This window comes from Motacilla alba, chromosome 8, assembly GCF_015832195.1.
Source record: "Motacilla alba alba isolate MOTALB_02 chromosome 8, Motacilla_alba_V1.0_pri, whole genome shotgun sequence".
Lineage (NCBI taxonomy): Eukaryota > Metazoa > Chordata > Aves > Passeriformes > Motacillidae > Motacilla > Motacilla alba.
The window spans coordinates 17,039,969-17,057,457 of record NC_052023.1 but is presented as its reverse complement, the minus strand read 5'-3'; the positions used below and the strand labels follow the sequence as shown (position 1 = coordinate 17,057,457).

The window sequence follows — 17,489 nt, the reverse complement described above, 5'->3', positions numbered from 1 at the left end:
TTGGAATGCAAAGTTTAGACTTATGCGCAACATTATTTCTGGAAAGCTAAGGTTTTCAACTAACCTGAATTAAAAAAAAAAAAAAAGTCCACTGCTATTTATGAAGTTATTTAAAAAAACCCCAGAAATCTGTGGAGCTTTATCGAATCTCATTTCAAACAAAGATGCCAGAGGCTTTTTTTTTTTTTTTTTTTGTAATTACAAAGTGTAGCTGAACGAAGAGGTAGGAGAAGCTGTAATTTAGTAGTGAACCGTGTCAACAGAGACTGGTGATGTTATTATAATATGCGAGAATTGCTGTAGGCTTATTACATTATTTTGTATTTGCAAGTAATTGTAAAAATGGCCCATGAGAAGAATATGTATTTTCTGTAACGGCTTTGTATAGAAATAGTTGTTTTAAAATGTTGATCGAGTCTTTTGACATACTGTGTAAAAAGAAATGGATTTAACTGTGTTACTTTACTGGTAAAAAACTTTTCCTTTCACAAAGGAAGTCTAATGGGGGAGCAGACTACTGTACTTTCTTTGTTTGCTACCCATTAGTATTTAGGCACCTGGCAGGAAGTTTGAATACTTTTTAAGATTAAAGCCTCTTAATTTGCTGAGAAAATTTGTATAGAATGGGCAACATTTTAACATTATTTTATTGTTACTACTTCTACAAGTTGTTGTATTCTATTTGTACTTGAAATGTAAGGAAGACCAACTAACCTTGTTAGATTTTGCAAAAAGTGATGTGAGTTGAGTACCTGTATGTGTGTCATTGCAGTACCTCTAAAATAGGTGTGAGCATGTGTGACTTAGGCATCTAGAGAATTAGGAATATTGCATTGCTTAAAAAAATAAACTTAAAAAAAAAGAAAACTTAAAAAGAATACTAATGTGAAGTTGTCATTTCTCACAATGTAATTCTGGGAAAAACTTCCCTCCAGAGGATACAGCTTCAGCTCAAAGGAATGTATGCAGCTTTTCTACAAAAAATCTCCCAGTCACCATTGATAAAGGAGTTAAGTTGAAACCAGACAAAAATGGTCGTGCTTTTTGTCTTGTCCTTTCTCCCTCTGTCTTCTTGTTTAGTAGTTGTTAATAGAAACTCTGGATGAATCATTCTTCTTGTCTCATTATTCCAGCTTGTCATAGGAGTGCTAAACGCTGTGTTGAGTAGTTAAGTACTTGATCACCAGTTCAAACCATCTAATTTGTCCAGCAACGCTCTTTTTCTTTTTTGGGACCACCAATAGTTATGCTGAGTTTCTTCCCCACTTTTAACAGGAAAAACTGAGGGGCTTTTGCCAGACTGCGGAGCTAATAATTGAAGGGTTTTGCAGTGGACACACCTTTTGATAACTTTCTGCTTGCCTGTGCTCAAGCCAGAAATGCTGTGTTTTGGATTGCGTTCGCTTGAGGGGGCACCCCCACAAACTCCTGCTCATGTTCGGAATTCTGAAATTTCTAACCAGAAAAGAAACAGCTGTTCCAATATCTGACTGCATTTGTGAGCTGCTTTGTGGTGCTGCTGTTGCTGTGTGATTTGACTCTGGTTGGTAAATTACTTTTTGTTCATGCATTACCAACATTTCCACACAAAGCTGCTCCTTAAGTGGGAAGATACAGGAAGTGCAAGAGTAATCTGGTTTCATTGTGGGAAGCATCTGGATTGTGTTAATTTTTTCCCTTTAGTGTTTACTTTCTTACTAATCTTCTTTAAAACCATGTTTTTTCAATTATTCAGAAAAGCACAGTGTTGCATGTTCTGCAGGAGACTTTGTGTATAAAATTTGTCTCTAGGCCTGGTAAACTTGCTTAATTGACTCCGCCTCTCACCCTTTGGTTTACTTTTCTTTTTTTCTTTTTTTTCTTTTGTAAGCGGTGAACTTCAAAGAGGTTAATGAAGAAAATAAGAGAGAACTCTTCGGTGAAATATTTTCTTCTATTGAAACATTGGCATTCACCTTTGGAAACGTGTAAGTTGGAATCCAGAAGAGTTTTTAAAGAACTCAATGGAGCCGAATCAAATTAAGACACAACAATAACAAAAGCTTTAGTTTTCTTTTGGACAACTATTTTCTGATAAAGTAATTTAAATTAGCTACGTCTAGAACAATTTTACTGTTTGGGGTTTTTGTCAGTTTGGTTTTTTCCTTAATAAGGAAATCTAGGATGGTATAGAAATTGCAGAGTATATAAGATGTCTACTAAAAATGGTTTGCAGAGCTTTTAAAGGACTTAGTAACACCATCTGAATTTCTGAATTCAGTGGTACAGAATTGCTTGGTGAGGCAAAGTAATGAAGTAACACAATTCTTTGTTTTTCTGGCAGTGTTTCAGACTTCCTTATGGGAGATGTAGACAATGGCTCGTCATTGGGACTTCCTGTATCTCGGAGAAGTCGGGTAGGCTAAACACGGTCTCTTGGAGCATAAAATGATATCTGTTAAAGGAGACTACAGTTCCACTGAAACTCTCTGCATTGTTGGGCTGGGACGCTAGGAGTCATCTGTGTTTTAAAACAAGATTTCAACCCAGGAAAAATGTGTATTCAACGTTTTAAATACTTGAATGTATTCTCAATTCTAAATGATAGCGATCACTTGACAGGGCTATCTGCTGCCATTGTTTTTAAGATTTCTAAATTGGTTAAGTGAAAATAAATGGGGGAAAGAAAGATACTTGAATGATTGCTCACTGAAGTAGTTAGACAATTACCTGTTAAACCTGGAAACCAAAGGGTTAAGGACTTCATTTTGGCTTTTAAAGACTCATATTTATGACGAAATTACCTTTTCTTCTTTCAAAGCCCACTTTGTGTTGTAACTGTTTCAGCAACAATTCACTAGAAGAGCTGTCAGCTTATAGATAAAGAAAACCGCTAACATTTTAAACTTCCCTTTAAACACTCTGAAGCTATGATGGAAAAATGCTCTGTACCAAGTTCTGTTTTGAATTTTTGTGTATTGAGAAGCAGACTTTCAGGTAAATGAAACAAATTTAAGAGTTACATGCAAGGAAAATACAGTTGATAATTAGTGTGTATTACAAGCTAAGTTGCAGCAAGGTTAAAAAGGTTAGATTATGTGTTTTTTTAAAGGCTTTGTTGAAACACACTTAAGACTTAGCATTTCTTCACACAGGCTTGTGTGCAGCAAGCCATGCAGCTACAGCTGAACAGTCTTGTCAAACTTTTACTATGTTTGATAATCCATCTTTTTCTCATGTGTGTTATCACACAAATTCTACTTCTGTAGCTGCTACAAAGCTTATCTTCATAAACAATGTGGAGGAAAAGTAGGCTACTCAGAAAATGGTTCCAGCAAACTTAAATTTAGGTCACTGATAAAAAATAGGAAATAAAATAGCATAGAACCCAGCATCTCATATAAATTAAATGAGATTATTTGAAGAAGTACTGATTTATCTAATTGGTTCACCAGCAGAAAGAAATTGCTGAATTTGCCAACATTTTAATCTTGAAATGGTTTTGCATTCCAAAAATATGTGCTTGTGGAATCAGATGGTCTTATATATTGTATTGTGAAGTGAATGATTGATTGTCTTAAAAGATCCCTTTTCTGAACATGGGGATTGAGGGGAAGGCCAAGGGGAAATTTGAATATAGTGAAATGAAGAAGGAATTCCATTCTAGATGCTTCAGAAATCAGCTTCTGTTTAAAACCTTGATTTTGTAGTATCTCATGTTTTTCCTAATATGAAGGTGAGCAATTACACATTTTGGAGCAGGTAGGGTAACATACTTCAGTTTCTGAGAAATCTGTCTGAATTGCATTTTCATTTAGGCAAATAAATACATATTTAACAGGTGAATCATTTCACTTTGATTTACAATTCAGAGAGGAATTTGGAGGCCAGCTAGGAGTTGAGTGTTAACAGGAGTTAAATGCAAAATATTTAATAGCTGTTTAACTATTTCTGTAGTTGTGTGTGTTCAGTGATCATAGCAGCTAGCTGTATTTTAAACAGAGCATAACATTTTGGTAGAATTTAACATGTAAATACTCTGAGGGTTGATTAAGGAGAAATATTTTAATTGCCTCTTTAGTTAGGGACCTCCCTAATTAAGCTGATGAGGATGGCTCCAAGGAGGGGGGTGGGCAGAGCTGATCTTGCTTCTCTTGACTGCAGGGGAGTCTACATTCTTTACTTTAGGCATTCCACTTGGAAGCTTAAGTTAAATGATATGTATGATATGTACCCCCTCTTAGCAAATGTAATTGTTCACATTTTAGCTCTTGTAGTTCAACCAGATGTACAAGGTGGAAGCAAAGATATTTTTAAATTAAAAACAAAAGCACTTTAAAGTATACTGGAAGAGACCAGACAGACATGTCTGACCTTTCATTACTCAACAAGCTATTTGAATGCTATTTGATGCAGATCTGAGAGCATAATAAAGAAGAAGGATAAAATTTTCAAAGTGTGTGGAGAGATTTGCCTGTGTTAGGGTGAGAGTTGGGTAATGAGGGGAAAAAAGGGCAGAAGAGACAGGTTGAAGTTGGAAATGAAAGTCAGGGGTTTAACTTTTGCTAGGACTACTGGGATGAGTCATTGGGTTGCTTAAGGGGGGGCAAGCTGTATGGATGGATCACCTTCTGATAAGTTGTAGGACATAGATAAAGGCATTTGTTCATGCTTGCTTCTAAAATTTGATATTTCATATTTGCAGTGGGTGAATGTGAAAGAATGAGTGACCTTTGATTAGCTGCATTAACTAGTGCTCCTGATTTACTGGAAAGGAGTGAACAGTTTTCAGGACTGCAATGATTTAGGTCTTATAGAAATGGGAAAAAAAAATTTAGGACCAGAACTTAAAAGTGCATCAAGTTAATATTAAGTATGGAGGTTTTCTAATTATTATTTTTTCCTCCCCTAACATCTTTTAAATCTTGAAGACAGTAATAGTTTATATAAAATCTGAACTAAATCTAGGAATGTTCAAGCTTTTTCTGCAACCAAATATTGATCCATTGCTAAATTCAGATTTTAGAGTTTTTTTACCAGTTTAGTTGGGGACAGCTTTGGATAGACTTCCTACTTGTTCTGGAAAAGCCCTTCCATTTTGTTGAAACTCTTGTGTTAGACACTGTAATAGTAAAAAAGCAGGTCTTTAGGGTCTTTGATTCTGTTTGATGTCATTAATGATTAATACCTTGGATGATTTGGTCTTTGGAAAAGCTGCTTCTGCTGTGAAGCAAACAATGTTTCTTGAGAGATTTCTGTGTGATTTATGATCAATTTTCATTTACATTAAAAAACACCAATAAACCAAAACTACTTGTATCATTGATAACTGTGCTCTATTTTAGTGAATGTCTGAAAATAAACCAGTGCCAAAGTCTAAATGGAAATAAGCTGTTCTTGCAAAGCTTAAGGACGCTTTGCAGCTATTTCTTAGCTGTTGTTTTCTGTCTGCTTTGTGCTTCAAAGTTTTCAGAAGTAGTTTATCCATTTAATATTATGCAGGGTTTGATGTCTGACTTTGTTTTGGTTTGGTTTTTAAGGGGGTAGTTGTTACAAAGTAAACTTTTTATTCATTTAAATTTGTTGAGTAGTCAGGTCTACAGCACAGTCTTACAAATAATTCGACTTGCACAATTCAAGGGGTAGCAAAATGCAATGAGGACAAAGGTAGGGATGACGTGATGTGCTAAATTCCTTTTATTATTGGATTACGTTCTGTCAGGTTTTACTGATTTTCAGGGCTTCATTAGCAAGTGTTACTAGTCAGCTGTTGTGCCTACAGTGCACCACCTGCAAGTAATTTACAAAAAACTTTATTCCCTTGAGGAAGAAATACAGGATTATAATGGCTTGTAGAATTGTGTCTGTTTTATGTATCTGGCATTAAGTCTGTGTGAAAAGGTTTTTAAAAGATAGGTAGGGATTTAAGAAAAGCTGGAGCTCACTTAATTGTTTAACAAATCTAGTTGATATTTAACTCTTTCATCACAGACTTTCAAGATTGTTGATGTAAAGGTATATAATGATTCCTTGCTATTTATTCTTTTTCATTTGCCAGCAATGGGGGTTTAAAAAATGTTGTGCCTTAGATGAGAGGGAGTGATGTTGCAGTTTGCTTTATCTGCTCTATCTGTGAAAAAAAAAAAGGCAGATAATGCCATTTATGTTGTCAGCTTTCACTTCCAATGAGAGATTTTCTTTGCTAACTTAATGTTTTGTTTCTTGTACACCAGTCTTTTGAGAATCTTTCTGTGGAGTCTGGGGGTTCACTGCATGAAAGGGATGATATTCAAGGTAGGCCATTCATTTAACATTGATAAACACAGTTTTGTAATCTGTGGGGTTTTTTCGCCTAAAAATGTCCTAAGTAAGTTGCTTGGTCACTTTTTTACACCTATGCTGCCTTTACAACTTCACTGTGGAAAAAAAAAATTATTGCCAAGGTTTCATTCTTTTGTAAATAACCAACCCAGGCTGCTTTTTCTTTTGGCTGGGGTGGGGGAGAACTAAAGCCTGAAGCGCCTTCTGTGTGTTGTCATACAATTGGTGTTTTGTTGGGTCACTTTCTTGAAGAAAGTTATGCTGACCATATGACTACTCCAGATAAAATACTATGACCCTTTAATTTGTTCTAAAACCTCTGTCAGTCCTGTTTAGAGTCAACTAGCATTAAAGACGAACTCAAGATCAGAGCTGCTTAAGCATTCACAGTTGGCTAATACTGGCTTTGCTCTCAGTGTGTGGTCATGTCTAAAAATCACTGCTTTGTGTTGGATGCTTTATTTGCAGGACATCTTCGAGCAGAGGAGGTTGATAGCATGCTCCTAAGAAATGACAGTGGAATTGAGTCGGCTCTGTCCTATGCTAAAGCATGGTCAAAATATACCAAGGATGTAGTCGCATGGGTAGAAAAAAAGCTTAGCTTGGGTGAGTGGCTCTTTCTGGCATTTAATCAGCTTTGTCATGATGAAATTAAATCTGTTGTCAGGCCTCTGTGCTGCAGACTGTCAATAATGTGATTTCTAAATTAGTAGCTGTTCCGCTGATGTGGACAGAGCTATCATGCATTTCCTACAATTAAAGGCCTGTAACAAAGTGAAGGTGGTCCCCTCTGTAGTCTGTTTGTTAAAGGAAGACTGTAAAAAGCATTTAGCATGTGTTATAACTGTTGTTGTGTTATAATATAAACAATAACGTGAAATTTTTTTAACAGAACTGGAGTGTGCTAAAAACTTAGCAAAAATGGCTGAAACTGCTAAAGCTGTTGTTGGACACCAGGTGAGTGTATACCTTAGGGGCTTTATTTTAGTCTTAAATCTTTATTGGATGGCTTGCCCAGGAGTAAAACTCTGGTGTTGAGGAATGGATTTTTAAGCTGATACAGAGTTGATTTATACAATAAAGCAGTGGTTAAAAAGATCTTCATTTAAAAAATGGAGAGATGTAATGGAAATTTGTATATATAATATTATTTTTGTTGATTATGCAGATCCACAATATTCTTTTTTCTGACTAATACTTTGTATGCTTTGTGATTCAGACTTGTAGACCTTTTTCCTAGTAAAATTAATCACAGATGAGAAATTAGTAATTTTCTACATTCATACCTGACATTCATACTAGCTTAGTAAATAATTTACTAAATAGTTCAGTTATACAGACATTTAGAATGACATTACATATCTGTCTTACCTAAGAACATGTTTTGTGTAATTTTAGGATTATATGCCATTCCAGTCAATATTCATTAATGCTTTTCAAAATGATATCGAGAACAGTCAACTTTGGCAACAAACAGCTGCTGCTCTCCAGTCTAACAAGTTTGTGCAGGTATGCTTAAAAAAAAAAGACAAAACTATATATAATTTTACAGAATATTCAAAAAAAACAAACTTCCAGCCCATATGCCTTTAATGTACTCTGTTAATATTTCCAATCTAGCCTCTTCTTGGAAGGAAAAATGAGTTGGATAGACAAAGGAAAGATATCAAGGACCTTTGGCAACGAGAACAGAAAAAAATGGTTGGTAATTCTTTCGTGTCTTAACTGTTCAGTCTAGAATTCTTCAAAAGGATGAAACTTTCAAACTAGCCTGTTCTGCTCTTACATTCACATATAGTCTCTAGGGCTTGATGAAAGTAGATGTAACTGTCAATTTCATGGCAGTCTGGCATTTGTAAGAGGTTATCTTTGAATGTCAATGTACTTGGTATTGCAGCTTACAGACCTGTGCAGAAGTCTCTTTAAACATCACATTAAATAACAGAAAAATTAATGTTGTTTATTCTTCTCCTTTTTCTTTGGCTGCATTCTGCAGCAAGAGCTGGAAGCTGCTCTCAGAAAAGCCAAGTTGCTGTATACACAGCGTCAGGATGAGTATGAAAAGGCAAAGTCCTGTACTGCTCGTGCTGAGGAGGAACAGCTTAGCTCAAGTGGAAGCTTTGTGAAAGATTTCAGCAAGCAAATTGAGAAAAAACGAAGGCTAGAAGAGGAAGCTCTTCAAAAGGTAAAGGGGTTTGTTCCTTGCTTTTAAAGTCAATCTATACTGGTTTTACTCATGCTTTCCCAAGGAAGGTATTTGAGTGAGTTGAGTTCACATTTTTAATTTTAATCATGCTATGTTCCTTTGGGTTTTTATCTTAAAAGGGAATCTCAAATACGAGCATATTGAGTGGAGTTTTTTATTGCTTCTGGTATCAAGGCCTGTAATCCATCAGCTCTCTATACTTGTGTTTTCTTTAGGCCGAAGAAGCCAATGAACACTATAAAGCAAGCATGGCAGAGGTTGAAGAAAAAAGAAATTATTTGGAAAGCTTTAAAAGTGATGTTTTAACACAGCTTCGGGAGCTTATTTACCAGTGTGATCTTACTCTTAAAGCTGTAAGCATGGTCTTCAAAATACATTTTGCACGGATATTTATATATTGTTAGAACGAAGAGAAGGCCCCCTAAGCCCCATTTTAAATAGAAAGTTTTCAAAGGACAGATGTCATGCCAACAGAAAAAGAAGGAAAACTTTTAATCTGTGTTCTCTTTCTAGTAGGAGTTTAAAAAAACAACGTGTGGGGGGGTCTTGAATGTTTCTGGGTGTTTCATGAGCTGTTGCCTTGCAAGCAACAGCTGACTACACAGTCCTTATAAAATATCTCTTCAAAATTTTGATGGCAGTTGTGTTCCTCTGTTGCTTAAGAGTACAGCTTTCTTTGCTTTGATTAGTGCATTAGCTAAGACGTTTGGATCAAGCCCAGCATGGATATTAACACACTTCAGCCTTGCTGGCAGTCTCAGTTACTGCAGTATCCATTGTGACTAGTAGAATGTACTAATTTATTGGTGTAATAGGGAAGTGATGGTCAAAACTGCAAATGACATGAACAGTTTCAAAAATAAAAAAGCTTGAAGAATGTAAGAACTCATTATGCCAAGAGATGTTTGGGGGTTTTTGTTTAGTTTTTTTCTGTTTGTTTGTTTAGATGAGAAAATGAAAATTTAATGCCAGCACAGGGAGGGAAAATAAAATATGAAACTTAACCCTGCTCGACAAGCAACCCTAAAACCAACCCATAAGAACAGTAGAAAGTATAGACAGACTTGTCAGTTCAAGTATATTTAAATTGCAGACTGCTTTGCAACCCAAAAGTTGACGAAGCAGTTAACAGTGTCACCCTTTTCTGGTCTCTGGCATGTGATAAAATCTTTTAGAAGTGTTAGGTAATTTAATGAAGAAAGTGTTCACTTAATCTGTCTGCTGGGACAAGACAATATGGAGCTCACCTGGGTTTGGAATTCCAGCTACTTCATTATTGTAGTGATGACTAATATTCACTCCAGAACATGAAAAAAGTCTTTCTGATAGCAAAAGCCCTTGTTGTTTATCTTGATCAACCCAAAGTGAGAAGCAATTGGAATTGCCTTTGCTAGTGGGAGGATTCAGTAACCCAGAGAGGAGGGAAATATTCATGTCTCTATTACAGATGAAGCTTGTGCAAGTCTCCTGAAAGTTGACTGTAAAAAGTACCATGTTACTATTTTCTAGTCTTATTGTTGAAATAATCTTCCGCTAGGGTATTCATTTGAGTTGAGCAAAGTGTAAGTGAAATATTTAGTAAAGGATCTACAAATAATGAAAATCTTTCTCCCAACAGGCAACAGTTAACCTGTTCCAGCTGCAGCATGCTCAGGTTGTATCTCTGCCAGTTAACTGCCAGTCCCTCTGTGAGAGTGCCAAACTCTATGACCCTGGTCAGCAGTATTCAGAGTTTGTGAAAAGCTTGCCAAAGGATGGTGTTCCTGTTGAATCAGGTTGTTTTGAAACCCAGAGTTCCCAGGTTGATGGGTAAGTGCCAAAGTACAGGTGGCAACTTCTTGGTTTAAAATCCAACACTTAGGCATATGTGTTTAACAATAAAACAATATTTTTGGAGGAACTAAAGTAATCCTGGTGCTTCACCATGCTTCACTATTATCTTTGTCTCATCTTTTAGATGGTAGTTTATATATAATTTTGACATTAAATTCTGCCTCTGAATTCTAAGGCAGAATGCCATTTCATGCAATAATACTTGCTAAAACATTGACAAATGTTGTGCAAGACTTGACTTTTTACTATTTTAATGTAGATATTGGTTAATATGAAAAATGTAAATTTTGGACTTGGTAGGATTGTGTGGCAGTAGTACTTGAAAATCAGTAACTTAGGAAGTCTCAAGAGGTAGTTTTCCTCTTCTACAAGCCTTGCTGCTACATACAGTAGCTTCTTTCATACTGTTTACATTTGGCAACATTTTTGGCAGGAAGTGTGTCTCGATTTGTATCTCATGCTATGTGCCTAAAAAAAGCTCAGAGTCCATTTGCAGGGACATGTTATAACTTAATTATTTTTTTCCAACCTCTATGAAATAGAATTTTTATTATTAAACTATGAAAGATCCAGTTAATGTGGAAGTAAAGACTTGAAGATAAAGACAGCTCCTTGTGTCAGCATGCCAAATGCTTTTTCACCTTTAATTTGTTGTAAAATGGTCATCTTGGCACTAAAGCACCAGAATATCCATTTCAATCTGTGTGTTTCACAGTTCTACAGGAAAGCGTCGTCATCGTTTTTCAAAAGGAAACTAAATACAAAAAACCAAATGCTTGAGTCAGACTTCTACCAACAAAAGGCAGGAAATTCAAAGTTAAAGCTGAGACTCTTAATTCTTGTCTGTAAATTTCCTGCCTTTTAAGACTGATTTAGGCTATACTCATAAACTTTGACTTTGGGGGGTTTAACTGTGTAGCTCCCTGAGAAACTGATGAGCGTGAAATTTCCAACACTTTGTGTGCTCTCACAGCTATTTACTGCTTGACATTTATAGGAGCATGTTTTTTCTCCTCCTTTGCCCACCTTTTATTTTCTTTGTCACAGCCTTGTGATTCTTCAAGTACTTGATCATTTTTTATTGTTTGATTCTGCATTAATTTAAGGGACTGTTCCTTGAACAAATGCAAATTTGAACGTGTTTCAGTCTCTGTTTCCCTTAAGCTTGATAGGGTAGAACTGATTAAGGGACAGCTTCCTGACTGCTGAACTTGGCCAGCAGGCTGTTTTATCCCCAGGGTGCTTCAGCATTTTATGTTAATTACTGTTAACATTATTCTGTTCTTACACTGAGAGTGGATTTTCAAAATGGACTGACACTCTGGCAGCTTCAACACATTTTCTGTGCATTTAAAAAGCACAGTATGTGAACACCTGTGTGTTTCTAGGTGGATGGTCCTGATGGCTGGTCAGAGAATCTTTTGGAGGGGAAAGCATAATCATAGAATACAATGGCTTCTGATTATTCTTGCCTTCAGATGAACAGATAGGCTGTTTTTTCAAAGTCTGTAAGATAATGTTTATAATACATGAAGATGTGGAAAAGCTGATTCTCTCTGGGCAGAGAGAAAGCACTGGGAAATCTCACATACTTAATTGAAAATAAATGGCCACTCTTTTAATATTTTTATTGTTTAATTTTGGAATTAAATTTAATTATGAGAATGACATGTCAAAAATGTATGTTCATGAATAGTAATTAAATGTAGCATTTTTTTGCCCAGGGATTAAAAAAATGCATTATTTATCATTAATTTCTGTCTTATTCATTCTTCAAATTACTTTTTTTCTTTCTGAAGGGTTTTTAGTAAGCAATCAACAAACAGTGTCCATACATCCCACGGTAACTTATCTCAGTGTTCAGGAGATTTCCCTGCTCAGACATTAGATGATGTGGGAAGCCCAGTTTATCATCGTTCACAAAAGGTTAGAGAGAAGAGATCTTCCAGCAACACAGATATTCCAGGTAGTTCTTCTATATTTCTTTTGGAGCTCAGTCTTTAAATAAATAAACATTTTTTAAAATGTAACGCTGAAAGATTAAAAATGTATTATAAAATTCAAAGCCTATAAAACATTATGCACTTGAGCGTAATAAGGACAAATGGAAAACTGCCTGATCCTAGATCCTTTGGCAAGAAAGGTGAGATACAATTCAAACAGCAAGTACTGTCAAACTCAGTGGACTAAACTCTTTCAATTGAAACTCCAGCAATTGAAATGGATTGAAAATCCATTAGTTTTGTAAATTCCATGTGGATTGCAGGTCCTCTGCAAAAGCACAATTGTCAAGTTGCTGAAATGAATTTTCTTAGCTCCTGAAGCTTTTACAGGAATATATGCCCTGGGTTTTTTTCACTATATTGCATGTTCGTGTAACTTGTGCAAATTTTCCTATTTTGAATGTACTCATAATTAGTTTTCAGCTTAAAAAAAGTAAATTTTGTCTTTGACATTGGGAATTTGTGAACTTTCTGTTCGAAAGCAGTGCGAGGGCCACCGCCGTTCAGATCATGGTCAGTTGGCAACCAGAGTGGAGGAATGTGCAGTGACTCTGAAAGTGCAGGGGGGAGCAGTGAGTCCCGATCCATGGATTCTCCATCTGCCAGCCCAGGTACAGCTGCCCTCACTGCTATACTAACCCGAAGTCTTTTCCCTGCACTGTTTCGTATTAGTGAAAACATCATTGTTAAATAAACAAGTATTGAGCAGAGCATATAATGAAAAATTAACAGTTGGGTCGGACTGATACTTACAACTTCCTGAAAATTTTTCTCATCTGCTAGGGGATTTTAAAAGACGACTTCCCCGAACACCTTCCACTGGGACTATGTCATCTGCAGATGATCTTGATGAAAGAGAGCCACCATCTCCTTCAGACTGTGGTAATGTTGTTTCTGTACCTGATGTCTCCAGAAGATGCTTTTTGTTACAGTGTGTGGCTTTTCTTTCTAATATTTTTAAGAAAAGTGCTTTAACAAGGTGTGATTGCCAATAGCATTGTTTTTCAATGCAACATGCATCCACGTCAGGTTGAGAGATGAAGAATAATGTTCAAGTCATTTTAGTGAAGTGGTGCAGAATTGCCTTTATATTTTTAGGTTACTGTATGGACAGCCATAGAACATTTCTAGTGTTGTCACCCTCTTGAGGTAAAGCAAATGATCCACTAACCATTCCCTCCAGACATTTGCATTTAAATTTAGCTCCATACTGAGTTATGTGAGATCACTTCTAAACTTGGATATGAAATGCATAAATACGTAGAGTTGATAAGTGGAAAATTGGAAAAAAAGTGGAACCAAATATTTAGGGTAGTAACTGAGATTTTCACCTTTTCAGCTAAGATAAATGAGTTCAGTAATGTCTGTCCCAGATTTGTCCAGGCCATTTCTAATTTTCAAATAAATTTTGACTGTATAACGACAGTGTTGCCACAGGCATTGAAACCCGAATAACTGGATTATCAGAAACAGTTCTATTGTGTGTCTACAGTACTTACAAACTAATTTTGAAATATTTGTGGCACTTGCTCAGTAAAGCCCTTAGGAAATTTTTAACTTAGCCCTTATTTCCTAAATGTATACTTTGCCTTCTAGGAATGAACCTGTGGTAAGCAGCATTAATTCAGATCTAGACTTAAAGCATGGCAATGTGTTACTGAATGCAAGCTTTCACTTAGAGCGGTATTGTTTAATCAGTGCTTGAGTATTTAAGAAGCTTTCTGGGCAGTTAACTGAATGTGATAATTTTAAGTTACCTATAAAACAAAAGGGTTTGGTACACAGAGTTATTGATAGCATTTTAAGTAAATTGCCTGAAAATAATTGGACACAAAAGGGATCAGTTGCTATTCTTTTTAGTTTTAGAATCCTCTAGAAAATATTTCATGTTGTTACAGGAAACTCAGAATCAGTGATTTTTTTCTTTAAATTTATTTTTATGAGGCTGCTGTCATGAGTATTTGTTAATTCTTCCTTGCTGCAAAATATTCCTTTTTTTAAGCATTTCAGAAACGCTAAAGGCCAAAACAAGTTGTCTTTCATCCTTTAGTACAGGATTTCAAAATGTATAAAATTAAACTTCCATGAATTTTTGCCTGAAATGCAGGGCACTTGGAATTAAATGTCCTAATATTTTCACATTGCCACAATACAGGAGAAAATTCAATATTAATAAGGCAAAAATGATTGTTTGATTCTGCTTTTACATAGGATTGTTTGATAGTTAATGTCTATGTTATGTGAAATGGAACGTAGTGTTGCCTCCTTGTGATTGACTTGATTACTTTGATAGCTGCCATGACTTATAGACCTGTTCTGCAGCACAATTCTAAAAAATCAGAGTAACTACCACCCCAGTAGTAGATACTAAAATGACTATAACAGGGAAATTCTCTTCAGGTTTAAATGATCTCACATCTGAAACTGCAAATTCTCCAGGACCTTTTAGAAATGCTAATATGTCCAAAGCAGCACAAACACACAAACTCCGGAAGCTGAGAGCTCCATCTAAATGCAGAGAATGTGACGGCCTAGTAGTATTTCATGGAGCTGAGTGTGAAGAGGTAAGTTGAAAATCAGTTTTAATTGCTGCTTGGGATTTATGTAAAGTTGGGAGTTCTGTTTCTGTATAAAAACTGGCATTTGTGTCTCATATCACCACCATGAACTTAAAGCAGAGGCACACCATACTAACAGATTTTTTGTATTGCTTACACATGGGGTGAGAAGCAGAAGTATTTCTTATGGTGTCAGATTATATCAAGCTATGTGCTTTTTTGTTTCTTCTCCTGTAGTGTTCACTTGCATGCCATAAAAAATGTTTAGAGACTTTAGCTATTCAATGTGGGCACAAAAAGCTTCATGGAAGGCTTCACTTATTTGGAGTGGAATTTGCCCAAGCTGCTAAAAATATTCCTGATGGCATTCCTTTCATCATCAAAAAGTGTACGTCAGAAATTGAAAGCAGAGCACTGAATGTCAAGGTATGCTCGAGTTTGTTCATGCTTAAGTTTGACAGAATCTTAAAAAAAAATTCTCTTTAGATTTAAATTCTGTCAGTATCATCTGTGTTTTACAAGTTCCATTCAAATTGAAATAGAGTTGTGCTCATCTTTTAATTTTAGGGCATCTATCGTGTGAATGGAGCCAAGTCAAGAGTTGAAAAGCTTTGTCAAGCTTTTGAAAATGGAAAGGATTTGGTCGAGCTCTCAGAACTCTATGCACATGACATTAGCAATGTTCTCAAGCTGTATCTCCGCCAGGTATGGAATTGAGAAGTCAGATGGAAAACCAAAGTGCTGTAGTATATTTCTTCAGTACAGTACAAAACAACTACTCCTTTTCAGCACTCCTACAGCAGCAATTAAACAAGTGCCTTGTATAACTGCAATGGCTTCTTTATTTACATGGAACCTGACAAGGGCTGGGAATAGTGCTGGGACTACAATATGTATTCTACATGGAAAGTGTGGCTTTCTTTAGCCCCATATGCATAACAAGCTTTTGTTTGTCTACTCATAGTAGAGTTTAATTTCTAAAACCTTTCTGATTAGTGAATTTGATTGTCTTATGTGGAGTTTAAAAGATTCCCATGTTCTTGCCTCTTAATGCAGACAGATGCTGATATATTCCTGTTAATACCTGCTAACAAAAACATCATGAAACACTCATAGTGGTCATGATGTGTTCATTATGAAGGGATTATCCATCTTTTTCTTCTAAAATAGAGCTTTAAAGCTTCATGATTTAATTTTCTAAAACAGTTTCAATATGTATGTGAAAAAATGAAGCTGTGATGTAGCCCAGTGAAATTATTGAGTCACTCTGAAAACATGTTAGCCCTGAAAGGAATAATCTTTAGCTGGATGGTCCTGTCCTCTTCCTCACACTGGCTGTGAGTGATGAACATTCCAATTCTATGATCATCACCACTAAATGATTTTGAAATCAACTTCTTTTCTAGAAATCTTATTTCAATAAAATGCTCAGTCCTGGAGCAGTTGTAGGAGAGGGTTAGCAAATGATTTCTGGAAAAAGGTGCGGATTGGAAAAAGGAAAGTTGGGGATTGAGCTAATGAACAAGGATTAAACAATGTCATCATCTAAGAAAATATGCTAGACCATAAAAAGTTGAAAAAAACCAGCAAGGATATAGTTAAAATTCAGGTTTAAGTATGTTTCTGAAATGTTCGTATTTCTTCAGCTTCCAGAGCCCTTGATTTTGTTTCGGCTTTACAATGAGTTCATTGGACTTGCAAAAGAAAGTCAAAACGCTAATGAGGAGTTGGATGCTAAACAAGCTAGCCCCAAAGCAAAGACAAGACAGTCACTCTGTATTGAACTGAACAGGATCATCATTAAAATTAAAGATCTTCTGAAACAACTGCCTGTACCAAACTATAACACTCTTCAGTACCTTATTGGACACCTTCACAGGTAAGAAAATACTTTAAATGCAAACTGATGTTGAAAACCTAACTGCTACATGCTGCATGCTAGGAATCTCTTGTACCTTTTTGGTGACTGTTGAGGAAGAAGTCACATATGCCTTTGAAGACACTGTTCTGTTGCTGGAGTTTTTTCCATGTAATGAATTCCCAAGTGAAAGAAGAATATGAAAGGGAAATAAAGCAGGGAAAGCATTGGTCTCCATTATTTTTGATTCTCTGCTAGCATTGGGGTCAGTAGTAATTAGTGTCACATGCAGGGATCTAAATAAGATTTAAATTGTGATGTAACAAAGATAGGGCAGTGATTTGATGGCTATTAACAGAAAATTGAAAGTTGTATCATGCCTCTTAATAACCATTCTTCAGTCACATTTTACTTCCTTGTCCTCCAAATGGTGGTATGTATGATGATGTACTAAACTGATGATTGCCTATAAAAATGGCTAATACTGGGCTATAGCTGTGTTATTACTTAGAATGAGAGACATTCTTTTCCCCAACCCCAGAAATGCCAAATAGCCACAAATAACTTTAACAAATAGGACATAAAAACACCCTGTGTGAGAAGTTCAGACCACTGTTAAATGTGGTCTGCACTGAAGATTCTGCCTGCCTACCAAACCCACTCTGTTTTTTATTGTCTTACCCTCTTTAGACATAAGATTTTAATATCAAAAATATTTCTGAAGTAATAAA

The 17,489-nt window shown here is 35.9% G+C and overlaps 1 protein-coding gene across 9 annotated transcripts in view; it reads left to right on the top strand.

Moving 5' to 3' along the window:
* ARHGAP29 (Rho GTPase activating protein 29) overlaps nt 1-17,489 on the top strand; it is a 50,128-nt gene that overhangs the window by 29,207 nt on the left and 3,432 nt on the right. For 5 of the 9 annotated variants that reach the window (XM_038143792.1, XM_038143793.1, XM_038143786.1 and 2 more), the window contains 17 exons: nt 1,871-1,967; nt 2,324-2,396; nt 6,213-6,273; nt 6,769-6,906; nt 7,193-7,257; nt 7,699-7,809; nt 7,921-8,001; nt 8,297-8,485; nt 8,722-8,859; nt 10,125-10,315; nt 12,139-12,305; nt 12,825-12,953; nt 13,126-13,224; nt 14,743-14,906; nt 15,138-15,326; nt 15,468-15,605; nt 16,547-16,779. In XM_038143792.1, the coding sequence (XP_037999720.1) occupies nt 1,871-1,967; nt 2,324-2,396; nt 6,213-6,273; nt 6,769-6,906; nt 7,193-7,257; nt 7,699-7,809; nt 7,921-8,001; nt 8,297-8,485; nt 8,722-8,859; nt 10,125-10,315; nt 12,139-12,305; nt 12,825-12,953; nt 13,126-13,224; nt 14,743-14,906; nt 15,138-15,326; nt 15,468-15,605; nt 16,547-16,779 (2,263 nt within the window). The remainder of the gene's footprint in view (nt 1-1,870; nt 1,968-2,323; nt 2,397-6,212; nt 6,274-6,768; nt 6,907-7,192; nt 7,258-7,698; nt 7,810-7,920; nt 8,002-8,296; nt 8,486-8,721; nt 8,860-10,124; nt 10,316-12,138; nt 12,306-12,824; nt 12,954-13,125; nt 13,225-14,742; nt 14,907-15,137; nt 15,327-15,467; nt 15,606-16,546; nt 16,780-17,489) is intronic. The other 4 variants (XM_038143788.1, XM_038143790.1, XM_038143789.1 and 1 more) reach the window with 3 other exon arrangements.